The sequence below is a fragment of the Anguilla anguilla genome, chromosome 9 (genome assembly GCF_013347855.1).
Source record: "Anguilla anguilla isolate fAngAng1 chromosome 9, fAngAng1.pri, whole genome shotgun sequence".
Lineage (NCBI taxonomy): Eukaryota > Metazoa > Chordata > Actinopteri > Anguilliformes > Anguillidae > Anguilla > Anguilla anguilla.
Genome location: NC_049209.1, coordinates 27,419,550 through 27,446,619, shown reverse-complemented (window position 1 = coordinate 27,446,619; position 27,070 = coordinate 27,419,550). Strand labels below are relative to the sequence as shown.

The window sequence follows — 27,070 nt, the reverse complement described above, 5'->3', positions numbered from 1 at the left end:
GTGCCATTGTACTATAACACTATATTCTTTCAAGACAATTGAAATTTTACCTTTTATTTTCTGTAGCATGTAATGTGTTTATAATATACTTAGAAAAATAAAAGCCTGATTGCAGATAAACAAATCTTTTTTTCCCCTGGCCTCTATTTCTTATTTTTATTGGAATGCAGGTAGTTATTTGGTTATGTTCAAATTTCCAATGCCGTGATATGGATGCTGTGAAAAAAAAAAAAAAAAAAAAAGCCTCTTTCAGATGTAAGATTAATCCCTCTTATTCAAATGATCTCTACTTTTGTTGGTTCCACATTCTATTTGGTAGCGAGGAGCACAGTGAGATTTCCTGACGTAAATAGGCAGGGCATCTGCATGCTTATCATTTGACACACTAGTTTGAACCAATCGTTGCGTATTGTTGTATTCTATGGAAAACCAAGACTTTTGATTTGTTCAGAAAGTTCTGATTGACAGCTCATTGAAACAGCACCGATTATGGTGTTCATGAAACCTCACTCTTCCATCACTGTTGAGTTGAATGTTCCACAAAAAGGCTTACATTTATCCTATAGATGGATAATCTACATTGATAGCACTTAAAGTATTAAGACCTTTACCCTATTAAATGCTTCAGAAGAGAAAACCCTTTTATGATCTGAGAAGCATTAAAATGCAACCAATAATTCTGGTGCAAATGCTGATATTTCTTTTTAGGAAAAAAAAAAAAGCAGAAATTATGATTCACGTTAATTTAACAACCAATATTCAAATCGAAGAAAGTGAAATGCCAAAAGGATGCACTTTTTAATGGGCAAGCCCGATATCTGATTCTTCCTCCATTTGCTGCTAAAAGTGACTGCAGTCAGCTTGGCATCGACGTTAGGAGAGCTTTTACTTCTCTCTGGGAAATCATTATCCCCTTGGCAGGAAGTGCTTCACGCAGCTCGGCGAGCGCATGCGGTCGTGGTCAGGACAGGAAGCATGCTGCCCGGGAGTATCTCAGAGATGCTCTTTAAGAGGAAGCGTTTTTGGCGAATTGGGCTGCTGACTTGCCGCGCACACACTGTTCTTTGCTATGAAAGTGTGATGGATGCTGGCCGTGTGTAGTTGATCTGCCTTGCTGTGCCTAAAAGTGAGGGAGTTATTTTGTGCATGGTAAGGTTTTAAAGGGGGGAGGGTGGGTTAGGGGCGGTACATGACTTCAATGTCTTTAGTTTTATTGTTGTATCTGAAACTGTACTGCTGCCCTTCTTGGCCTGGTCTCACTTGGAAAAGAGATTTTAATAATAGCGTGGTTAAATAAAGTTTAATCATAATTCTGATGGCCTTGCGTCTTTGAAACGCCCTCCCTCTGCCTTCATGCTGACTGAGCTATGATTGAATGCAATGCTGAGCTCTGACTGAATGCCCCAGTCCCATAGTTAACAGTTAGACCATTTCTTTCTGGACGTCTCTGTACACAAAGGCACAATGTAAACCTAAGCTGGACATCCGCGCCAGACCACTGAGGCATATATGCTTTGGTTGGCTCTGACTCAGTCTTTCTCGAAGCATCGCCTTAATGTACAGTAGCTGGGAGTATAGGCAAAGCCTAGTTGTCTGTGCTGCAGTTTGGTGGGCAGGAACACACAGACCCTGGAGACTCCTTGCCTGAATATACGATTTTGGTCTTGCAAAAGGAGGGTAGTGAGGAACTGCCCTGGCTGTTTTCAGTTTCATTTATTGTGACATCATGACTGCAGATATCATATTATTTACCAGTTTACGCTATAGTTTCACATTGGCATCTGTGTGTTCGGGACAAAGACATAAAAAGAATTCTTTAATCAAGAAAAACTCCCCAAACACCTGTCTGACAGATCAGAAACACTCTTTGAGAGGCAGGCATGGATGTGCCAGTGACAGCAGTCCGCAGAACACATCATGAACAGAACTACAGAGGCTAAACTGCAAGACACAAACCACTAGTTAGCCAGAAAAATAAGACGGCCAGATTATTGTTTGCTAGAAAGTACATAAAAGAGCCTGTACAGTTCTTGAAAAGGTCTTGTGAACAGATGAGTCCAAGATTCACTTGTATCAGAATGATGGGAAGAGCAAAGTGTGGAGGCCGAAAGGAACTGCCCAAGATCCAAAGTACCCTCCCTCATTTGTAAAACATGGTAGTGGTGGTGTTATGGTTTTGGCATGTATGGCTGCAACAGGTACTGACTCACTAGTCTTCATTGCTGATGTAACTACTGACAACAGCAGCAGAATAAATTCTGAACTATACAGAAGCATCTTATCTACTCAAGTTCAAGCAAATGCATCCAAACTCTTTGGATAGCGCTTTCTTCGACAGCAAGACAATGATCCTAAACATACTGCCAAAGCAACAAAGGAGTTTTTCAAAGCAAAAACGGGAAATTCTTGATTCTTGACTGGCCAAGTCATTCAGTCAATCTGAATCCAATTGAATATGCATTTCATATGCTGAGGAAAAATGTTCAGGCAACAAGCCCCCAAAACAAGCAGGAGCTGAAAATGGCTGCAGCATAGGCCTGGCAGACATTACCACAGAAGATACTCAGCACCTGGTGATGTCTGTGGGTCACAGACTTCAGGAAGTCATTGCATGCAAAGGATATGTGACAAAGCACTAAACATGACTACTTTCATGACATAGCATTAGTGTGTCCCAAACATTATGGTGCCCTGAAATTGGGGGCTATGTATAAAAGGTGCTGTAATGTCTACATGATGAAACCAAAGTGTATAAATATAAAAATAAAAGCTGCCACTTTATTCACATGGGAATTGTTTGATTACAAATCTAAAATTGTGAAGTACTGAGCCAAATCCAGAAAAAATATCTTTGTCCCAATGGAGACACTGTTATGGAGACACTGGGCCCCATTCACAAAACTTTTCATAAATTATTTTTACTTCTGTTCTTAAAAATGTTCCTTTACGAAAAAACAATATGACAATCATGACACATGCAAACCTTTGTTTTTGTGCATACAGTGGGCTCCAGAATTATTGGCACCCTTGATATATATGCACAAAAAATGCTAAAAATTGCTAGACTAAAAAATAATAGTAAATACTAAAAAATGTTATTTTGCTTTTCCCATGCTGATGGATGACAATGGGATTTTGTATGCTTGTTACCTAAATTTTTATTCTCTAGTGAAACTGGAAGTGATGGAATGACACAATATAGTTCCTTTAGACTGAGATGAACTAAATTAAATTGTATTGCCAATTTCATTTTGTTTGATTTTACTTACAATAATTGTTAGGGGTGCCAATAATTATGGAACCTATGGTTTTCAGAAAAAATTAGATTACTTAATAAAAAAACATTGAAGCATGAGAGTAAATGTATTGAAATAAAAGTATATAGTTTTCCCATATGTTTGAACATAACATATAGATTATTATCTGTGTCATTTATTATATGCAGCCTTTCTTCTTCATTTTTATTAAGGGTGCCAACAATTCTGGAGCCCACTGTATCCCAGGTGTATGAGACGATGAATGCTGGCTGTTTGTAAATTTAATGCGCAATCCTGTTCATGTGATTTGCATAAGGAAACAGCCATGAACAAATACAGATAAGAAAAAATGATGAACGCCGAAATGATCTTGAAATGTTCTTATACACAGTTTACAATCAAATCTGATCTTGTACATGTTTTGTGAATGAGGCCCATTGTTATGGCACTCACTGTATATATTTACACAGACACGCACAAATATGTGCAGTATTACTATATGCATCCAAGGAAATATGGGTGTAGTAATATGGTGAAGTAATAATGCCTCAAATTCTATTTTAAAACTTACATAATATTTATTTACGGCCATGTTCCATCATTTCACTGTTCTTTTAAGTAGCACTGCTAGTCAATCAAATTGATGAGAAAAGTGTAGGGGAAAAAAATGCTGGATCATGCTGGAATTTCAGAAAAATTTTATCTGTCTTGAATTACAGGTGTTGGAAATCAACGAAAAAACATTTATATTATGGACAACCAGAAAGTCTCTGTTTTGCTTTTTTAGTTCAGTTTTTTCAGTAAATATAGTGATAAGCACATACAAATGTATGTTTTTGACTGCTCAGGGTTACATTGCTTTTGTGTCTACAACTTGCAATCCTGTCAACATGATTGACCTTAAATTAAAATTAAAAACTGGATTTATCTTCAAAAAATTTAAATAAATCATAAACTAAATGATCACTTTTGCCTCTGCTTTAACTACATTTGAAAGACTTGTAGATTGATATTTTATTTTGGGGGAGTTTTAGGGGAGGGGTGAGGAGGGATGTTTATGGATGCTATGGGGGTCTGTGTATTGGATGGTTGCCATGGTTCTGCTATGGGAACTAAGCTGCTCTGAACATGACCACCCCCCCCCCCCCCCCCCCCCCCTTACCTGATCCTGCTCCTTTGTTCACCTTTTTCTTTTTTCTTTCCTGCAGATACATCACACAAAAAACTGGGCTACTAAATGGGTCACTGTGTTGTACCCTTGATGAAAGGAGAGCAAACTGAAATTACCAGACTCACTCAACATATACAGATGGAGGTCACCTGATTAAATTCACTGAAACTTTCCTCTGGATTTTGATGTACTACTATATTATTTATTTATTTATTTATTTATTTATTTATTTATTTATGTATTCATTTATTTATTTAATAATTCAATATTTCAGTGCCACATGATGATCTATAATTGGATTATTATAACGAATTACAAAATTGGAAGTGTGCGCAATGATGACCACTGTTAGGGTGATTTGAGGCTGCAGGAAACTTCAAAAAAAAAAAACTTCACACTGAATATAACCATTAGAATGTATCCAAAGGTATACAGCAATTAGCAAGTGTGTGTTCTTTTTTAATTTGTTTTATTTTTATTTTATGGCCTGGGGGAATATTTTCATAATTTTAGCAAGCAAATTATGACACAGGGTATGCAATTACCGAATATCCATGATCAACTTGGGTAGCCTGAAATACCTTTAAGAAAGGAAAATATAAAAGCCCTGTAAGCGCCATATGAACCTTATGTTTACAAGCAAAATATGAAAAAGCACTCATTGTGAGGTTGTGGCAAATTATGAACCACATATCAGATGACAGGGAGAACTAATATTTAACCAATTTAATCGGGGATGATTATAATCAGACTGTGAGAGACAGGCTTGGAATTTTGCCCCCACACCCGTTTACGGTTAAGCGTCATTGGATCTTTTATTATGACCACAGTATCTTGGTTCATATCTCATCTGAAAGACGCTGTCCCCTATACCTATGGCATGGTTCTACAGTCTCTGGGTTCTACCTGCCACTGTACTAGTTTCCTCTTAAATGGCCAAACACAGCAACACTTTTTTCTATGGGAAATGCCCTGTCCAAGTACCAAGAACGGACGTACAAATTTCTACTTTCAATATAGGCTGTGATCTGGTTCGTAGTTTAAACATCTGATTAAATAGTTACAATTAACAGCACTCACGATACCAACTTATTCAACATGGAGTGCGGAGAAATGCCGTTTGCAACCGTGAAAGAGGTTCAAAAGGCCTTTCATTGTGAAACTGGTTGCAGTGTTAAACGCTACTTTACTTGAATGTTGATGACATTATACATTTTTGTTAAATAAAATGAACTGATTGTGTACATAACAAAACTGTAAACCTCTATTTTGTTAAGAGATACATTTTTATATTATTTTTACGAGACTACGCTTAGCGAGTTTTATGGTCTTGTGGAGTGCTTATTGGGGTCAGCAAGCCAACAATAAGACAGAAAGAACGGAAGAAAATCCAGTTTAAACCTGTTATAAAAATGTTTTATCAATTATCAGCATCGATTTGGTATTGTAGCGTTTCCATAACCTAATTCACTCGTCTATTATCCCATTTCTAAGTGTTGACGTGCAAGTAGCAAGCTAACCACCTATCTCGTGTGTATATATAGCTCTTTCACATCCGAATTAATGTTTTCTTCCTTTGCAAATAAGCGATTGATATTTTTAAAAATCGTTTCATTAACTACCTACTTTGTAGGTTAAAAATAACCGATGTCATTAGGTTCTCCACGTTCCTAACGTTTCCATGGAGTGGTTGCTATAGTGGCGAATTGGCGCAAGATAGGGAGGGGTGGAGATCTAATATGTGTGTGAAGAAGAAGGGGAGAGAGGGTGGTGTGTGGCGAGGACTGGGTTAGTTTCCCGGATGGAGTTCCGTCGCCATTTTTAGTCCAGTGCTACCGGTAGAGTCGGGACGCTGAGCCACTGTTGCTCCGCTAGGAATCGCCGACTGAGACAGACGCACCTAACGTCGAGCCTCTGTTCCTCCGCCCGGAAAAAACGCCAGTCCAGGCACCGAACACCATGGCAGATCGAGAAATCTTAGTATATCAGGCCAAACTTGCCGAGCAGGCTGAGAGATATGACGGTAAGAGTGAAAATAGTGTTGCTTTGAGAGAATTGTGGAGGTTGCCGACTAGATTTCTCTCACACATTCGCTCATTCCGTGTCCCCTCACCCTCCCTCTAGCGGGGGGCTTGGAAGAGAGGGAGAGGTGGTTTGAAGATGGATACGCTTTGTGAGGGATCGTGGAAGAGACAAAATGGCGGGCAATGAGAGTTTCAGGAGGGCAGAGAAAGGATACTATATGATATGGAAAGAAGCTAACATTGCTTGCTAGTTGTGTCACTGTAAAAATGATCGACCATTGCCACAGGCCGCACACACAGTTAATTCATGCGTTATACGTTGCGATCGTGCATGTGGTCGGTTTTGTAACGGGAATAACATGCAATTAGCCAAGGGACTTGTAAAATGGCGGCTAGCTAGCAATGTAACAATGGGTGAACATTAATTTTCGTTAGCTGGCCAACTGGTTAACCGTTTGTTAACTAGATAACTCGTAAGCCCGAAATGGGGATGAAGTCGAGTGTCGTTTTATTTCATCAACTGGAATAGCGTACCTAGTGAATTTGCAGCAAATTCATATAGTCCAGTATGGTAGACTATCAGACACATTATTTGAACGAAAACATCGCTGCGTATTACGACGCATATTCAGTAATGTTAATAGAAACAACAGTTGGTGGGCTGGCAAGATAACTAGCTCGCTAGTATTTTGAGCTAACACTAATTTAGTAATTAGCTAGCTAAATGAATTAACGTTAGCCAACCAGCTAACATGTCGCTTTTTTATAGCGACATGTAATTAATATTTTACGTAACAGGTCTGGCTCTTACTTCATGTGTCGTGTATAAATAAGGATATCAGTATATTTGCTTTTATATATTTTACGTTTTAATACTTAGTTGGTTACGTTTTGCTCTGGTTTGGAATGGGTTCTAAAGCGTGGCTGACCAGCTAGTGTGTCACTGACGGGTGTGTGGGAGAGTTCAATATGGCGACGGCGATGAAATGGGTGCTTGCTAGCCGTCTAGTATTTGCTTAATGGAACCTCTGATTTATTTTTTCTTCCATTTTGAGTGACAGGTTTTGCTGCACGTGTTTTCAAAAAAAATGTGTTTTTATAAACACGCATAATATGTTAAATTGCTTAATACACAGCTTGGTTACCTGGCTAGTTAGCTGGCTATGCTTCAAGGCTGCTAGCTATGAGCGATACGACCATTCAGCTGATGTAGCTAGCTTTTTAGTTAACCGGTCCGCATGCGGCTGGCTAACGTTAGCTAGCTAGCTAAATGTCATAGCAGGCACGCGCGCAGTCTTGACACTGCTGACAAGTACACATTGCTGCTAATTTTGGGTATACGTCTGTTACAAAAAAGCCACCGCTAGTCACATCTACCTGCAAGCTAGCTACTAATAGCAATTGAGTTCAGTTTTTATTGCCAGACTAGCGCTTCGTTTAGTTATGGCAGTGAAACTGATACTTAGCTCGTCAATATAGCTTAGAAGGAGAGATGGCAAATTTATTAGTTTCCAACCTTCGCTATTGCCAACTACGCAAATATAATTTGTTCAAGTGCCTGTATATTTATATTTATCGGCTATTTGTGTGAAGCGTGCTTACTCTGGGCAAATTTTTTGCGCTGTAGAATGTGGGTGTGGTAGCAAGCAAGAGGTTGTGCGACATGCATGCTATCAAAATTAGCACGCTAGTGTTAGTCAAGTGCAATTGTGAATGACAATCGGGAAGGATGTGCAATTTGCTAACCTGGTAGCTTTGATTGCGTGGTAGATTTTTATTATGAGGATGTATGTTTTGATTGTCTTGTTGGACCGTAAGCTTAATTTGCTGTCCATGTTGACAAGGGGTTTAGAATTGATGCCAAAATGGCGGTGGTGAAGCTATCTAGCTAGCACTGGCATGCTCGTTAACTAGCAGATTCATGTGGATTTGGCTCAGTGCAGTGTAAATGGTTAATCAGGTGTCTTCCAGTGCATACTAGATGCATGGAAACGTGACGTTTCAGTTATGACCTGTTAGTAATGCGTTAAGATTCGTGTTAAGTGAAGAGATTGAAGAGGCCCCTCCCTGTTTTTGTCCGGCCTGCAGAGTTCATTCATAAAACACCCACACGAGGTGGGGAAACGTCTGCAACCTTCATGATCTGTAGGTTTTAAATCATTTACACAATTTTCCGCGTCTTTAATATTTAGACAAGGCATCAGTATCTTTGCGTATTGGCTTGGTTTATTGGAAAAATATTATGCTGCTGTGGAAGCGTTAATATTATTAGTGCATGTTAGGTCTAAAATTGTTTTGCTAAAAAGGATTCTCAGGCCGTCGCTCCTGTTGTCAGATGTGTTTTATACTAGTTGTTACTCTCGTCAAGCCAAATGACATCTTAAATTATACGGAGCTATAACAATAAATTTTAATCCATGGTTGCTTGCACGAAGTAGTCAGCAGAAATACGTTTACTTCCTTCTTTCAGCCGTTGAGCATACAAGCTAAATTGTTCCAAAACTGAATAGAAATAACTGACAACTTATGTATTATGTATAATGCACTTGTCAGATCTTTCAACCTTGCCTTAGTTGGTATGAAAACCTGCCTCTTAGGTTTGCATATTATTGCTGCATGTAGCCTAATGTGTTTAGAATTGATATTGGTGGCCATTTGCAGTGGCTTTATTGAATTAGTCTTTAGTAATCAAGTCACAACCTTTTACTGTGTCTACAGACCTATATAACCCAGTAGCCTTCCTGACTTTTCTGTGAGTGACTAACCCAGACTACAATAAAACATTTTTTGACTTGATAAAGCAATGCCTTTCATCGAATAGTTTAGTGATGGGAAGCAGCGTAGTTTTTGCTAATTTCCACTTAGACAGGTACAGCAAGGTAGATCCAAGTCTTTTTGCTCTGCAGTCATTAGAGTGTATTTTCAGGCTTTGCGGAGCAGAAGCTAGACAAATTTAAGATGCCGTTTTGTGTAGGATAAGTTTAAACATAAGCTCTAAAGCAGCTTTGTGTCAGTTCAGTTGCATATGTCCAAATGAGTTGAAAATATTCATAATCTTATAGCATTTTTGAATCAATGTGCTCAAACAATTTTATTCACCGCAATCACTTTTGTTCTAGTAAATAATTTTTATGGTGCATTGGCTGCCTCAAGAACTAGAAACTTGCCAAAAAATCTGTCAAGGTCATGTGATAATCATGCAATTGCTGCTTGGTTAGCTTTCATGTGAGGCAGAGACTGAGAGTTTGACATGATTTGTCACTGTAATGTTTGAATGCAATTAGAGGAGGAGTCTCCATTCACAAGTGGGTTTCTATAATAGGATGGCTGTTCATTGGGGATAGATCTTAACTATTGTAATGTGATTTTTTGCTCTGGCCTACTTTGTCTATTTAGTGTGATGGGCAGACCGGATCAGGTCTTTGCTGTAATGAGAAGTGCTTGCAAATGTAGGGAGACTAACATTTTCAGCCTCAATTGAAGCTTTCCCCAACTGATGGATGTGCGTAGCTGGTGTCACCGGGGGGTATGCATGTGTGGTACTTGCATAATGCCTTCTTTATAATTAAACTTGTATCCATGGTGCAGATAAAAACTTGATTGGCTTAAGTGTGTGTGTGTGTTACATCTACAGTTTTGCTGTCATCCGAAGGCTTTTCACCTTCCTCGCCGTCATTTTTTTCCCCGTTTGTGTGCAGCTGCACACCCCACTCTTCGTCTCTGCTGGATGCAGTGCTGGTGGCCTGAGAATCTTTAAAGAATTCCATGTCGTCATGGCAGTCTCCCCGAGGCAACTACCATTAACATGTCAGTCTAAGGCAGAGTCCGTCTCCAAAGAACTGAATTTTTGATAATAAATTTTTTTTAAAAAAGCTTAAAAGCACCTGAGAGCTTGGATAGTTTTATTTCTTGTACAGTATTTCTTATAAAGTATAGAATAATTTTCTGTTTTTAAATGTAATACACTTGCCCCGCAGTTGAAGGTGCTGTCTGTTTGCCCCTCTCGTGTAAACCAGTTTCACAACTCTAAGAATGTGTTTGCAGATTAGAGCCATTGTGTCCAGAGGCTGTGGGGAATTGTCCACCGCAGCCCGTGGCTAGTCTGCTCTTCATTTCTCCAGTGGGATTCTCTGACTTGTGATGCATTGTGTTTAAGGTGTGTGAATCGTTCTGCCATTGGGCTCAGTAATTCATTACGCCAAATTCAAATTCACTCTTTGATCTGGATTTGCTTTCACGTTTCCCCCTGCCACTCAGCAGGTCTGGAAGCTTGCCCCATAAAATGGCTGAAGTATAGAGCTTTTATTTTATTTTTTGAAGATCATGCAGGGTAGGGCACATGGGAGGGGGCGGGGGGGACTTTCAATGGATCAGCAGCTTGGCATTGATTGTGTTGATATGTTGCATCCGATTTTAAGTCGTTAGCCGTTTTAGTTAAATGTGTTCCAGAACGTTACCTAAACAAGAAGTCAAGATAATTCAGTGATATTGTATAAAATGCACCAATTTCCCTTATGGTGAAATGCAAACGTGTGTACAAATGAATCAATGACACCAGAAGCAATTCAGTATTTGAGTAGTTTTTATGTACCGTGGTTGATTTTGAGGGGAGAGAAAAGCTTAAAATGGTTGCATTGGGTCGAAAAAAACAGGACTCTTGCAAATGCTGTAGTAATGTTCTATAATTAAAGCGTGGTGCTTTGTTTCACTTCTTGCTCCAGGCTATTGAGAGAGCTAACTATTCTATTTGTCTGCCCTGCTTCAGTGGTGAACTGGTTTAAAAATGTATTTTATTTTTTGTATAAAAGAGTGGACAGTCTGCCCTCCTTTGATTGTTGTTGTTTTTTTTTGCAAGTTAAATTTTTTAAAATTTATTACTGGAATACATGTTGGCCAGACAGTACAGCATCCGAATTGAGCCAGTGTAAAAACATATGCTCCTTTTTTATAGCACATGGAATCGTGAGACAAAACCGTGGGTGTGGTGAGTGGGAGCAACACCTTATACCAAATAAAGAGTTTCCTTAGATTAAGCATATGATATAATCAGTGACCTATGCTTGTCATACTTTCCTGGACCCCCCAGCAAAGTATGACTATATGAAATGAAGAGACTAGTCCTTGATTACGGTCCCCTTGGATGGTTTTAGACTGTATTCAGGCAGAGGAATGCAGAAGGGACAACGGACAGGACGGGAGATCAGTCGTCCAACCGCATGCGCTGGGATTCATTTATGGCTTTAGAGTTTGCTGCTAAACAAACAGAAGCCCCCAATTACTCAACGCAATGAAACCATTGGAATTTTTGGGTGGGGGAGTCATGGAGGTTTGCTTTCAGTAGGACAAAAATGGTGCAATCTGCATAGTGCCATAGTAGTAGAATGCATACGGCTTGCTTTTCACCAGTTCTGATGAGCACATCATCCCGTAGATTTGATGACAAACCACAACAACAGTAAGCTTCCTTCCTTTTATTCAGCCAGTGAGAAGGAGCCGCTAATTTGGCCTGTCTCTATGTAGCTGACAGTGTTCCTCCTCTGTGGTAAATGCCTTCACTTAGACACCAGTAATGAGATTCCACTCTCACCTGGCAGTGTACCACTTCTGCCGTTACAGTAGTTGGCTGAAAGATTTGGAGTAAAAGTGCATTTAAATGTCAGTGCATCAAAAATGCTCATACAAAAATATTAAATTCACAATGTGAGTGCTGTCCTTATCTTATTGATAATGTATCAAAATATGATGTGTGAATAAAAGCGTGTGTTCGTGGCGTGGCCTGTGGAGCACTGTCCGCATGCTCATTGCGAGCCGCGACGTCGGCGGTTCGAGTCCGACCGCGCAACCTTTATCGCACATCTCTCCCTCGCTCTCCCCTGTTCTTCCTGTCTCTCTACACTGTCAAATGCATGACTTTGCTTTGCTGTGTGTGAAATGCTGGCTTGTCTTTTGTGGAGCTGCTATGAGGTTAAGCACATTGTGATTTACATTAGTGGTGTGGTTTTTGCCTTGATGTTTTCATTAGTACTGGCATAGAGTTGCAAACTTGCAAACTAATGACCAAAAATGGTTGAGTCACAAAGCTCATCTCTTAGGGAGATGAAACGGAATAATGTTCTCCATTAAGCGGATTGTTCCAAAACCTGACCACGAGCGCTCCAATTGGTTACTGGGATCATATTTGGATGCCTGTTGAGAAATAGAGCGCAACACCCACGGTTTTCTTTTTCTCATAAATATTCATTTTGCTATAAATCCCTCTTTAATTGGCAGCTCGTAGATATTACTTTTCCTGCCTGGAAGTGTGTGTTAGAATAATTAAATATCCGCCTTATGGAAATGATTTTTTTTATTTATTCAAAATGTCTGAACCTTTGGTGCATTGTTTTTAAGTAGTTTGCTGGGTCAGTCCTGTTTTGTGGATTTTGGGTTGCCATTTCTTTTACTCTGTACAGCTTGCATGTCTGGCATTGGGTAAACGTGGGTTTTTGTTGTAGGTTGACAGGCTCAGACACGATCGCCTTTAGTCCTTAACTTTTAAAGTCTAGCAATTATAAAAAAAATTATTAGGTTTGCAGCCTTCAGCGACCTCACTGAGTTTGCGAAGAAGGTCTAATGCTTGTGTACTTAAGTTAAAAATAATAAGGTTAACAACAAATGTGGATTTATTCAGGCCTTTGGCTGTTCTGCTGCATCTAAGAATCACTGTGTCAAAGTCTAATTCTTCATGTGTTTGTAAATCTGAAACAAGGTTTTTCAAATTGTGACTCAGATAAAATTGATATATCTCCATTCAGTCCAGATTGCTTTATTGGCATGACAACACTGCATTTGTATTGCCGAAACATACAGGAATAAAGAAAACAAGGACATGCATCAAACACTGACCATATATGTAACACCTGAGACTAGAAATGAATGAACAGTAACCACACATGAAAACTTAGAAAGGATAATGGAAAATAAAGTAGTAAAAATCAACGGTGATGATAATCATGCAGATAATAATGATAAATATGATCATATAATGCACATTAAAGTAAATGGGGTTGGGTTTGTACATTTAAAGATCCACGTCACTCACTGTCCCCGCGACGGTGGCAGGCAGGCACCTATGTTATTGTGCCGCCAGTGCACGGCATTCCTCCTCCTCCAATACATGGGGAGTTTATGTATTGAGGAACTCTTGCAATGCATTTTACTCGTTTGTAATGAAATGCATCTCTGTATCAGCTTTGTTGAGATGGTAGTACTTGCACAACCTTTCTTCCTTGGGAAGCCATGTTTGCTGATGTCAGCCTTTTTCAATGGCCGAGCTGTGCTCACGGCGTCTACTTTGCCTCTGTAGTTCTTGGTTTTTTTGTCAGTCACCATGGGCTTGTCTGGTAGTATGTCTCTCTCCTCCTCCCCGTTCTTCCATGTCTCTTAGTTTTACAATGTAGGGCTTTATTACATAACCCACCCCATCCCAGGAGTTTTAGTATTCTGCTCTCGTTCCTGAGAAGTTTATTTGGGGCCTCCCCCTTTCGGTCCCCTCGGGCTCTGGCTCCTCCTCTCCCTGTAGCCGTGGCCTGTAGCAGTTAGCAAAGTCGGCTGTGTGTAGAGCGTTTTGGGAGAAGGGACGCTTGGCGCAGTCCACTTTTACTAAAAACTAAGTTGTGCCGTTCTGGATGACGACCTTTAGGTCCGTTTTAAAACCTGCTGAGTCAGAAAGAACGATCCGGTAGAGCGCAGATGGTGTCCGTGCGGATTCCCCGCAGGCTGCCCGGGCCAGGCCGTCCTGCGAATCGGGTGTGGTTCTTTACTTTGAGCTGGTAGGGGTAAAGTGAGCCATGCCATTCATATTTGGATTGGGTCTAACTCTAGTCATTTGAACCTGTGAAGATAGTTTGGTGCCTTAGGGAACTAGTAATCGTGTATAGAGTTGGGTAGTTAAAGCACACATTGTTCCCTCTGGCTTTTCAGGTCCCGCTGGATTTTCATGTCGAAAGGGCAAAGGAGACACAGGTTCCTGATTGGTTTTTTTATAACGGGTCTCTGAATTTAGCACTGATACTGATATTCATTACAAGGTGAGCAATATGGCCCAAGAATCATATTACTGTTTTTAGAATGCCATAAATATCACAGGATTAAGTAACATGATTCAAAAACAAAGTTTTGGCAAAGTGATGTTTAAAATTCTGATAAGCTTTAAATTTAATAACATTACTGTAGTTCTTAAACAATAAATGCTGGGGCCTGTGATTTCAGCGGCGATAATATATGCATACTAATATTCATTCATTTATCCTTTTTATTCATATTATATGAATGCATGCAATGCAATGCATATAATTCATGGATTCCAAGCTCTGGTTACCATGAAATTTTTCAATAAGGCACACAAATGGTTAATTTAGTGACAGGGGGAGATTAATACTGTGCAGTTCTACCACAGTTCTATTTTAAGTCTGTCACCATTGGTTGAAATATTTTTGCTAATCGAGGCTTTTCAAGGCCAGCAACACTGGTCAGCTTGTTAGCTGGTTATCAGTCATACCTGTAATGGCTTTTGCGAGAAGTTTTGCAGGAAAAGTATTATGGCTGATATTGTTCCAGTGAGGATACAGGTCTTATCACCCACCCCTGTGTTCAGCATGCACTGTAATACATGGTTAATAATGACAAATTGCCAACTGCCTTATCAGTTTAAGGGAGTGGTTTGATAAAGTCTATTGATTCTGTACAACATGAGGCATAATGTCGCTTTATGGTTGATGAAGATTTAAAAAAGTAATTCATGAAGGATTTGTTCAAAGACCTGAATAATTTTTCCTTTTTTTTTGGTTTATGTGCGCTAATGGTAGTACCTGCTGCATAGCTTTAGTGTTTTGCGGTACATGCATGTGATTGGCCCCTGTTGAGTTTTTACATTTCTGCCTTCCCGGATGGTGACATTTGATTAGGTATATACTATAGCTTCTTAACTTACAGCATACACAAGAGCCCATGTGCGACCAGTTCCTTTCGTTTGAGCTGCCTGACTTTGGCATGTCGTTCTAACGACCTCACGTTATTCACGGTCACCCCACCCCCTTTGACGTGCTTTAAATGTGAAAAGCTAGCATTTGCATTTGGCTCTTGAGGGGGGGACTGCAGTTTTACTTAATGGAATTTTGGGTATGGCGACACTACATTGAAGGTCCTGTTTCTTTGGGCTAACAGGAATAGCCTGACTGGTTTCACTGACGCCAGAGTCTGCTGTCCTCTTTAGTTTATCAGCATTGTAAATGCCCGTGCTCAGATTGACACGGTTTAATATCAGGCCGCTGAGTATGTGGAATCACTGTTGGGAACAGCTTGGAAGTATCCAGGAATGCCCCTGTCTTCCCCTGAGGTTCCCCTGAGTTATTGGGCAGCTAGCTGGGAGGTAAAGGCCAAAGTTCCACAAGGTTAGGCATGACATCATCGGAATCCTCCGAGCCCAACTGCCTTTTTTTCACCCCTTCCCTTCCCAGGGCTGATCTCTGTAGTTTATTCTGTTACATTAAACCTGGTCCATGTTTTTTACGCACCGATGAAAATGTTAAATAAATGAAGAATCAAAGTTTTAAAAAGATCCAGCGTTGGCTGCATTTGCTGAGTCACTGGTATAATTTGTGATGCACAGAGCGAACTTGATGAATCACTAAGTTGGAATAAATGATTTTTAATAGTGGGAGGAACAATTCGGCCTATATCGGTTCAGATTTCGGTTTGGGACAAATACTTTCTGTTGTCTGTGTGTCTTGTTAGTATTACAAGAGGAGGAGGAAATCCAGGACCTCTGCTCATTGAAAATGTGAGCGCAGTTTTAAATAAAGAGAAATTCTGGATTTAAGTGCAGGCATTTAAAGCATTTGAGCTCCTAAGCCCTGAGGCTCTGTGCTGGAGTTAAAGGTGGGGAGGGGTGAATCTGAGTCAGGCTGCTCGCTTTTCAAATGGTTTGTTAAGGCGATCACTGCGATTGGCCTTCCACTCGTCTCCAGGGAGATTCTGTGGCGTGCTGTGTGCCGGGCGGGCAGTGGACGCGGGAGGCCGTCTGTGGAAGCGGGGACAGTTGCCGGAGTGGTCAGCGGACGCTGGGGCGATCCGTGCGGGATCAGCCCACTTCCTAGAGGTGTGATCCGTGCGGGATCAGCACACTTCCTAGAGGTGTGGCGCGTATTTCCCATAAGCTGGGCCCTCTGAATGAGTACGGAGCTTATGACAGCCCTGCCTCGGCCCGGCAGCTGTGGAGGTGGGCGGATTATACGGGTCCTCTTAAGGTCTGTAAAAAACCGCCCTGAAGGTGCAGCTGCTTGACACACACTCGTCTGAGGTCCTCACAATGACTTTGTCCCGGCAGGGAGCCAGATCCACAAAAACGTTTACACACAAAGCTGGATTCAACCTGTCGATCACTCGGGAATGGCAATTACCAGTTGGGTGTCTGTGGAATGTTTGAAAGAGCTAGGTGGCGCCCTTTTGTCGGGCTTGTTGCAGAATGCTCACATTCGGTGTAAAATGCGGGCGTTTCGTGCGTGAGCTGCTCCTAGGCCTTGCATCATGGGTTCTGATCAGTTGGAGGAGATGTTAGTGAACTGGGAGTAGAACTGGTTCTCTTGTCATGTGGTGGTTGTTACGGTGTCTTTGCCAGGTCCCCTTGTAAAGATGTGCCGTGCTCTGTGGGACTTCCTGGCTGAGGAATAAATACAAATCTGATACATCTTTAAATAACTGCTTGATTTGAAGATATTTTGTTGTGTTGGCAATAGAAATGGTCCCACACAAGGGAAAAATTGTTCCCTGCTAAGCCTTGCATATTGATGCAGCAGAGATGCAATGTGTGATGTATTGGCCAGTTTTAAGCACTTCATCTGCCTAGTTGCTTTTGGCAGTTTTTAGTACGGTACATGTGGTTGGTACAAACATTTCCAGTGTAGCTGATGCCTTGATCCAAAATTAGCGCTGCTTCTTAAACACTGGTATTCACATTCTGAAAATAGTTCATCTTTGTGTTTCACTTGAGTATTTGGGTGTCCTGGGTAATTTTCCTTTGCTTCATGAACATACTTAATGGTGCCCTTATACACAATTGGTGTACAGGTGATAACAATACAGCAGTAATAGGCTTACGTTCTGCTTCTTGGTGCCTTTTCTTTTCTCGTCACTCGGATCCAGCACTAATGTTGGCACACAGTCAAGTGGAAGTGTTAGAATACTTGCTCTGGCCATTGTGTCTGTTACTTCTGTCAGGGTCAATAAAGTTCATTTCGATCCCATTGCCTTTTTGGATATAATGTTAGTATAGTAATGAGGCTAGATGTTTATTTGATGCCTTCAGCTCTGCGTGGTTCCACCAGATGAGGGGAGACGCTGCGAATGAGTCGAGCTTACAGCCACCCTAATGGCTGCATTTTCTCCTTTACGTAGTGAGTCACAATGTGATCCCAACTGGCACTAGCCTTAGGCTGGGGGGAGGGGAGGGGTGGGGGTACCTAGCAGGATCATTTGGCAAAGCATGAGTGGGTTCTCACTTGTCCCCCCCCCCTCCCTTCCTGCAGAAATGGTGGAGTCCATGAAGAATGTAGCCGGCATGGATGTGGAGCTCACAGTGGAGGAGAGAAACCTGCTATCCGTGGCGTACAAGAACGTGATCGGCGCCAGGAGAGCGTCCTGGAGGATAATCAGCAGTATTGAACAGAAGGAGGAGAACAAGGGCGGAGAGGACAAACTCAGAATGATCCGGGAATACAGGCAAACGGTGAGCCAGCAGCGCGACACACAGGGGCTTGCGGGGTGTCCTGTCGGGGGGGGGGGCTTCCGAAAAAGCCCATTTTAAAGTCTGAAAGAGCGCATTTCACTTTTTTTTTCTCTGCTTTTGCTTTTTCATTTACTAGCCTCCGACAGCGTGCCTTGTGCTGTCTCTTTGTTCCCGTGTGACGAACGGAACGTTGCACAAAAAAGTTAGGGTAGCTCAAAAGAAAAAAGCAAAACGTTTGGGGTTCGCATTTGGCAGCGAGTGTCACTTGTGCGGTGGACGAAAGAAAAATGATACAGTGTGGTGCATACCATCATTTATTATGACGTCGTACTGTGCAGCTTATCCGCTGGCGTAGCGATGGCGGTGCCAAGCTAGCGCTACGCATTTGGCTGCACCCGCGCCCGCCTCACCAGTGATTCCCCACCGCCCCCTCTCCATGTCTGGCTTGCACAAACGGGTGGGCTTAGGCTGCATGCCAGGCTAAAAATGTACCCCACCACAGCCTGGCTGCATGGCGCCCTGCACTCTGTATACCCTGCGCTCTGCACCCTGCGCTCTGTACCCTGCACACAGCACCATGCACCCTGCGCTCTGTATCCTACACACAGCACCCTGCACACTGCACCCTGTGCCCTGCACCCTACACAGTGCACCCTGGGCAATGCACCCTGCACCGACGGCACATTAACCAGCTAGAACGTCGACTGGGGTTTTCGTTGTTTTTCTTTGTTTTTTGGGAGCCGTTACAATGTGTGCTTGCTTGATGTCCTGCTAATCATGGGTTGGGTGTTGGGGTAAGGAATTGGGCTTTTTATTTCATTTTTCAAATGCATTTCTTAACTTTTTAAATTATGTTTTAGAAGTAGGATTTATAATTGCCGTGGTGGTCCATGTATTAACCTTAACCTTTTCCCTGTAGGTTGAGACTGAACTGAAATCAATCTGTAACGACATTCTGGATGTACTGGAAAAGCATCTCATTCCATCTGCAAACTCGGGAGAATCCAAGGTTTTCTACTACAAAATGTACGTCTGAAAACCCTTTCTGTACCTCGTCTAGGAATCCTCTTCCTTGATGTATATGTTTGTTGCGGCATGCAACAACGTTATATATTTATTTGTATACGTTTACTTTTTGTATGTACATGTGTTTTGGAGTATTTACTTAAACTGTAACCAATTTCAGTGCATTTAATAAAATTTGTGGCCTGGTGTTCTTGTGTAAAAGCAATGTTTAGTATGTAGTATCAGTAGACTGGGGGGGGGGGGATTATTTGTGCAACAGGTTTTTTTTTTTGGAGCCCAGAGAATGACATCACACGTTCAGCATGATGGCTCCCAGCTTTAGTTTGGAAGACGAGGTCACACTCGATGTACTAACTTGCATGGGGTTTTTTTTTTGTTTTTAACATTAAGAGGCCTTGCAGAGGGAGTTGAGCCTCAGCCTTTCCTGTCATTGTCTCCCCAGGAAAGGTGATTATCACAGGTATCTGGCAGAGTTCGCCACAGGGAACGACAGGAAGGAGGCGGCAGAGAACAGCTTGGTAGCTTACAAAGCTGCCAGCGACATCGCCATGATAGAACTCCCACCCACACATCCCATCCGCTTAGGTCTTGCACTGAACTTCTCCGTATTTTATTATGAAATCCTCAATTCCCCTGACCGTGCGTGCAGGTAAGACCCCCGTCCGTCCTCTCTCTCCTCTTCAGAGCCCGTCTGCTTTGGAGTTTCTGATTTTGGCCTTCGTTTTGGCTTTTCAGTTATTTTTCACCCTCTTAGGCTTTGTGAAGTTGGTTGATATTTCTTTAGCCCTATTTTCAGTTTCTGAACCTGGTTTTTCAATATCTGTATTTTTGAAAAACTAAATGGAGGAAAGCAACGCTTTAAGAACATTTCAGATCAAGATGGCCTGTTTTGGAGATGAGACCACACAAAAATTGTATTGTGCAAAAAGTATTTGATTGATTGCAAATGTTTTTGAGGGGGTTTGTCCTCAATTTAGTTTTTCACGTGACCTACTCGGTGCAGAAAACGTCCTTTAATACTTTGTTCCCTGTAGATTCTGTAATTCTTTCTCGTGCTTTGTGAAGTCTGTGTTTCACCTTTCAGATTTAGTCTGTGATGCAGCTCATGAAGGGAGATAATAGCAATTTCTGAAAATCCATTAATGTCCGTTGTTTATCACTAGCTTTACCGTAACTGGCGCCATCTTCAGAGGCATACGTTTAAAAGTTTTTCCAGAGCTACAAGCGGTTTCCCTCTGTCCCCGTTTGCTGCAGGTTGGCAAAGGCAGCATTCGACGATGCCATTGCAGAGCTGGACACGTTGAGTGAAGAAAGCTACAAGGACTCTACGCTCATCATGCAGTTGTTACGTGACAACCTGACACTATGGACTTCAGACATGCAGGGAGATGGTAAGAACCAGAGCGCTTCCGCAAACCCTGTGAAAAGTGCATCACAGAGCCGGCAGTAAACCCCCCCCCCCCCCCCCCCCCCGTTCCCAATTCCACAGAGATACCATGCTGTGATTGAGGGATGAGCTTGTATTCGGCTCCGCCAGCTCAATCAGGAAACACTGACTTCCGCAGCGTGCGGCCAGCTGATGGCAATAGATGATGATAAAAAATAAAGCCCCATGCTAGTGACCCCAGAGGCATGTAGCTACGGTATGAAAATCAGTGTCTGAAGAATCTGGCAAAGTTGCATTCACCTTGATGTGAATACGACAATAGTGTAGTGTCTAAAGTTTATTGCTAGTTTTGCCAAACTGCTTTACTGCTTTTCCTCTGTTTCGGCTGCTCGGGCGTAGCTATGACATTGTGTTTAATAGGAGGGTAATGGAGACAGTGAAATTGCCTTGTTCAGGTCCCTGGTTGGGCTTTTTTGGAATTGCATTATAATCTTGCAGTTAATCAGTAAATGGGACTGCAGTGTAATGGTGGGGGCAGGTGGCAGTGCCTGGATCCTGCAGAGCCAGTACTCTAGTAAAGTGCTTTCATCGCTATCCTAACAGACTGAACGGCTTCCGTGGAAACAAATGAGCCAAGATGGCGCCTCCCTTTCATCCTCTAGGGATGGAACTGCTGTGTGCCAAAATGCTTGAATAACCTTTTACTTTTGACATGATTGCTGTGAATGCAAAGGCCTCGTTATCAGGTGTATTTAGTGTGCACAGTGAACATTCATATGGTAGGTATTTTAGAGAATTCTGAGGTGAAAATTTGATTTTAAATGTTCTGAAATGGTTCCAAATCTATTGTTTTATGAGGGTGCATAAGCATGAAATTTAGTGTAAATATACTACCATTTGCCACTGTACACGCATGCTCATTATGAAAAAATAACATGTAACAAATATATCAAAGGTTTGTAAATAAGGGGACATCCGTTTCATCTATTTGGGTTTGTTTCAAGTGTGCTGTTGCTAGGGAACTTGATGTCACATCTGCCAGCTCATGGTAGGGATTCTCCCTTGAGAAAAAAAGCAGCAGGTTTTGGGGGAGAGGTGTGGCTAATGGGATAGAAGCCCCTCCCCCCTCTTTTCTCTTTGTCTTTCTTTCCCAGTTTCCTGCTTCTCGCTTTACAGCAGCCCTCAGTTAATGCCAGCAGCTGCAGCTCCCTCTCTCCCCCCTCCCCCTTTTCCACCTCTCCTACCCTAGTGCATGTCTTACAGATCTCTTTCCTACTCTAATGTAACTCATTTTTTCTCCCTATTTATCCCTTCATTCCCTCTGCGTAGATTCCTAAGGAAAAACGTCATTCCCTGTAAAAACCCCAAAAAACAAAACTGTACGTTGTAAGTCACTCTTCCCGGCTTCAGTGTTACCTGTGGCTTTCTCCACTAACTGGCCTCTGCATCGCCTGCCTGTTCCGTAGGGCCGACCGACCGGCCGGCCGCCACGCCCGCCCGCCGCTTTCGTTCCGCGCCCGTCCGTCGCGGCGTCGGTCCGGCCGGCCCTACACGCCGGTGAAGGACCCTGCGGTGTGAAATGCTCCCCCCCCCTTATTTAAATGTGCGGACGAGGTGCACCTCTACAGAGCTCCAGCTTAACCAGGCATGGTGATTAGCGCTGGTGTCTGCCTGGGCTCTCTGCTTTCACTACACTGCTTGCTAAATAAAACGGGCTTCTAACAGCATGTGTACCGTTTAATAGTTTTGACTGTTTCTGTCAGTGGATTTCAATTTGAAAGTTTATATGAACTGAATCTATGGATCTAAATTTAGAATGATGTTAAGAGTGAATTGAAGGTTTGGGTTGAAACAAGCGCAGTGGTCCTTCTGTACCCTAACTTACGGTGGGCTGCCCCGAGGCCCAGCCAGACCGCTGCATCACAGCTCCCTGATCTCAGAACTCCCAAAGCCCGTCCATTTAGGGTCGTTCCAGATGAGAGATGCTCTTGCTAAAAAAAATAATAATAATAAAATCAAGAGACCGGAAACTCTGATCAATAGACTTATCTGATCACTTGACTTGCCAGGTCAGGTCAGTGACATCACCCATGCGCTTGGTATTAAACTTGAGCCTGGGCACTGTTGAAATGATCAGAAATCGCAACAGAAAGGGGTGAAATTCAATGCGAACTGCAGTAATTTGTCAGTGTAGTCAATTCACCTTCTTCTGTCATTGTGCCTCAGGCCAGAGCTGTTTCTGCATCACCTTTGAGTTCCGGAACCATCTCTCTGCTGTTTCTGGGTTGCCATTTTAGTCGGGATTTGACAGCACACTGGACTTGCATGTCAGTGATAAGAAGTCATTTGATAACCGTTGTTTGAAACGGATGTGTTCAGTGCGCGTATGTCAGTGGGAGGGATCTCTGCAGGTTCCTGTTGGCTTAGCACCATCTGTCTGACTGCTGCTGTACGCAGCTCAACAGCAGCACGTTCTGTCCGTGCAGACCACGCCTATTTGCCCCGTAAGGGCCCTGCTTTCCCAGCCCTCCGTGTGCAGACGTGGAGAAACCGGACCTCCATTTTCACAGCGTAATCCGCCATTTTGGGTGTACAGTTTGCTGCCTTAAGCCTATTGGTGTGTTCTTTTTCCTTCTGCTGGACAAATCTCGAATCTTGCTCATTTTTGCTCTCTCCAAACAAACACTGACATGAATCCCAGGGCTAGATTGCTGTGGGGGTTTCAGTGTCAAGTACAGCTATGGATGGTTGGTATAGTGGCTGCTTTTGAAATTTGTTTTGCTGAAAATATATCACTCTTGTCAAATTATTTTATTTTAGATTTTTTGAATTTTATTTATTTTTTCATACCCTTACCACAGTAAGCAATTTAGACTCATTTTTGTGTAGCGTAAACTGAGCTGAAATGTTCCAAATTTTAACTGGTAATCTTATGGAACTGCTGTAGAAATGCTGCATCCAATGTATCAAATATTGTTTACTAAAAAAATGAAGAAGTTATTCTTTTTTACCAGTAGATGGTAGCAGCCTACTAGACTGCCTGGAGACTGCAGCTTTCTTGATAAGGAGATGAGATTGAAATGGTACATTCCAGACTTGTGCTACTGTCACACTAATACCAATATGCGTGGATTGAAAGGGAAATTCCTGAACATTTATGCCTTCAGGATACAGTGTCAAACATAAAGCTTAAGATTCACGCCCAGGTTTAAGTGAAAGCTACACACAGGAAGAATGTGACTGTTTGGCACGCGCCCAGAAAGGCGGTGTGTATTTCTAAGTGCGTTTGGGAGCGTGGCGTCCGGGGCTGCGGCGCATCAGAGGGGTCTTATGAGAGGGGTTAACGCTTCTGTTCAGGCCCCTTAACCAGAGAAGAGAACATCGCCGTCTCAGCGGATCGCCCTGACTTTACTGAGTTTACTTTGGGAAGAATTGATTTAAGCAGAATTTCAGTCCGTTTTTCTGAAACGGAACCGGCCCAAACCCTGGTTAATTGGCCCGGTTCACGGTTGTGTAGAACTAACTGCATTTTTGTAGTGCCTCTTCTGCATGGCTGTTTTTACGATTCCACTGTTGCCAGGGCGCATTCATCTGAACAGGAACCCCCCTCCTTTAAAGAAGAGTACAGGAGTTTTTCGGGAAAGGGCTTTGTTGAGGCATATGTATGGAAGGGGGAGGTGGAGGTTGGGTTAAAAATGGTGGTAGATTTAGCCAGTACGGTTTGGCCCAAGCCACTCGTACACCGGCAGTGTCTTCTGCTTGGGCCAGAAGTGGCCGAGTAGCGTTCTGTGTGAATGCGTGCAAAAAAAAAACAAAAAAACACCGTGCATTAAAGCCTCCGCACGGCCGCTTTCCTTCCTCACAGGGATCATGGCGACCGTCACAGAGCAGCACACCCCTTCCTCCTGCCCACCTGGCCCCCCCCCCCGCCACTCCCCGTCTTTCTCAGCTGTGTAATTGAGTCCCCCTGCGCCAGCTTGCCGATGCCAGCCGTCAGACGGGCGTTACGCCACCTCGGCGCAGTGTCTGAGTCATCCGTCAGGCTGCTGCCGCCTACCAGTTATTTCCCCTCCCGCGTCAGTTCAAGGTTGCTTAAGGCTAGCGAAGCACTCTTATCTATTTTACTCAACAGCGTTTGCCGTCATGTGGCAATAAGACGTTACTGGGCTTTACCCACAGCAAAATGTTTGATAAAATGGCCATTTTTATTCTTTGACTTTTCAGTAATGGAAAACCCAAAATGTACCGTGACACAAAATGACCAGCCGTCTACTGGAATCTCTGTCTCTGTGAATCTCAATAGGTATCTATGATCAGCTATAAAATGACAATTTTATTGGAAGTTAACACCTTTTCAGTAATACATATGAAGGAAATCAAGTTCTGTTTTTGATTCTATTAAATTGTTCATGAAATAATTTCTACTGAATCTTCTGCCATTTTAGAAATATAGTTTTATTAGGCTATTAAACTTTAAGTAGTCTTTGAGGAGGGTGGGTGGCCCATCCGGTTAAGGCACTGTTGTAGTGCATGGCACGTACTTGGCGGTAACATAGCCAATGGCTGGAGAGGATTCAATCTGCTGGGATCCGTCGCTCCTCACTAGCGACCCCTGCTGGTGGATGGTTCGCCTGCAAGTCTGCCTGTTAAACTGCACATGAAGTGTCTTTCTCTGACTCGGTCTGTGTGAGCCTGTCTTGCGGTGCGATGAGTGTGCTTCAGAGGAGAGCACGCACTGGTCTGCACTCTCCTGGGCTTTCAGCAGTGAGTGCGCACACACAATTGGGAATCCCAAATTGGGATGAGGGGGGAAGCATTAAAACTCTGTTGTGGATTTATTGCATGACATCAGGTGGATTTTCTTAAATGCACTCATTTAAGAAAACATTTGTAGATGTTGGTCTTCCGTGGTCGGAGTTTTGGCCCTATTTGTTCAGTTGGTAATTCCAAATTTGTTACTGTAGTGTCTTGAATAAAAAAAATTTATGCTCATTATTTGCAGTTGCTTAGCTTGTAAAGTGTCCCAACAAATACTGCTGTATGCAGCACATTGCAGTGGAATCACAGGCTGCAGAACATGGTCGCTAAAAAGGCAAGGGGACCCTATGGAGGGCGTTAGGACACACGTTCGTAGCAGAATCACGGGCAGCGTTTCGGTGCGCACAGATGGTGACTTACTCCTTTTATTCCCCTCTCCTCAGGTGAAGAACAGAATAAAGAAGCGCTGCAAGATGCAGAGGATGAAAACCAGTGAGACTTCATGGCCAATACGAGACCCCAAACCCAGACTCCTCCCCCTTCCTAGTCCCGCCTTCGTGCCCCCTGCCCCCGTGTCACAGAGAGAGCCTCCCCACCCCGGCTTTTACCCAGGCTCTCCTCATTAGCTCTATGCCCCATCTGGCCTCCTAGGGGTTGGTTTTTTTTTTTTGTTTTTGTTTTTTTTTGTTTTTGTTTTTGTTTTTTGTTTTTTCTTTTTTTATTACCCCATTTCATTCAGATTCATGAAAACTAAAAACTTAAATAACAGGTATTGGAAAGGCAAAGCTTAGAGAGTCCCTAGATTCCCCCGCCCCCCCTCTCCCAACCCCCCCCCCCCCCCCCCCCCCGGTACAGGCTGTCTTGGTAATTAATAGACTCGGATCCCTTTGTTTTCAGTTCTTTCTTTATTTGCTTTTTTCCACAGCATTTTATCAGTTTGCTGGATGTATTTTGAGTATTGTTCATGTAATTACAGAAATTAATTTTTATTACCGAAACATCTGCTATAATTAGATGTGGGAACTGTAATATTTCTGTGTTAGTGCAAACATCGGTTGAAAATTAGAGAATTAAATTTTTACAAAGGGCATTCGTGTTTTAAGACAAAGGAACAAAGTGCCCTTTCTTTCATTGTTTCTTTCTGTTACAGTTTCAGAGGAAGTTGGCAGAATTCTGAATATCCAAGTGGAGCAAAAATGCCTAAAAACTTTTACAGTTTTAGTGGTTATGTCCTGTAGTGATTTGGACTGTACATTGTGCTGAAATACTGTATTGCGCACACTCTTGCTGATTTCAGGAAATGGCTGGTAGCAGTTTTAACGGAAAAAAAAGCAAAACAAAAAAAAAAGACACGTGAAGGAGCCTTGTTGCTTTGTTCCCCATACTCAGAAAAAAGCAGGTTTGTATCAACATTTAGGAAAAAAAATTAAATGATCGAGTCAATTTGAAACCTGCATCTGTTAAAACATAAGTATACGTTATTTTTTCTTTCTCTACCCCTCTTTCTCTTCTCTCTTTTCTGTCTCATTCTTTCCTCTGTTTTTTCATTCAGTATATGTAACTTGAAGCTAATTTGTACTACTGGATATCTGACTGGAGCCACAGATAAACAATCTGTATTCTTACTGAAACACAGCATGGAATTAACATTAAACTTAAAATAAAAACAACCTGAATTAAAAA

The 27,070-nt window shown here is 42.3% G+C and overlaps 1 protein-coding gene across 1 annotated transcript; it reads left to right on the top strand.

The window, feature by feature from the left end:
• The first annotated feature begins 6,187 nt into the window (after window positions 1-6,187).
• On the top strand, window positions 6,188-27,070 carry ywhae1 (tyrosine 3-monooxygenase/tryptophan 5-monooxygenase activation protein, epsilon polypeptide 1). The gene is made up of 6 exons (XM_035433806.1): window positions 6,188-6,451; window positions 18,017-18,216; window positions 19,136-19,242; window positions 19,685-19,891; window positions 20,497-20,633; window positions 25,831-27,070. The coding sequence occupies exons 1-6, from the start codon at window positions 6,388-6,390 to the stop codon at window positions 25,881-25,883; spliced, it is 768 nt and encodes a 255-aa protein (XP_035289697.1). The 5' UTR covers window positions 6,188-6,387; the 3' UTR covers window positions 25,884-27,070.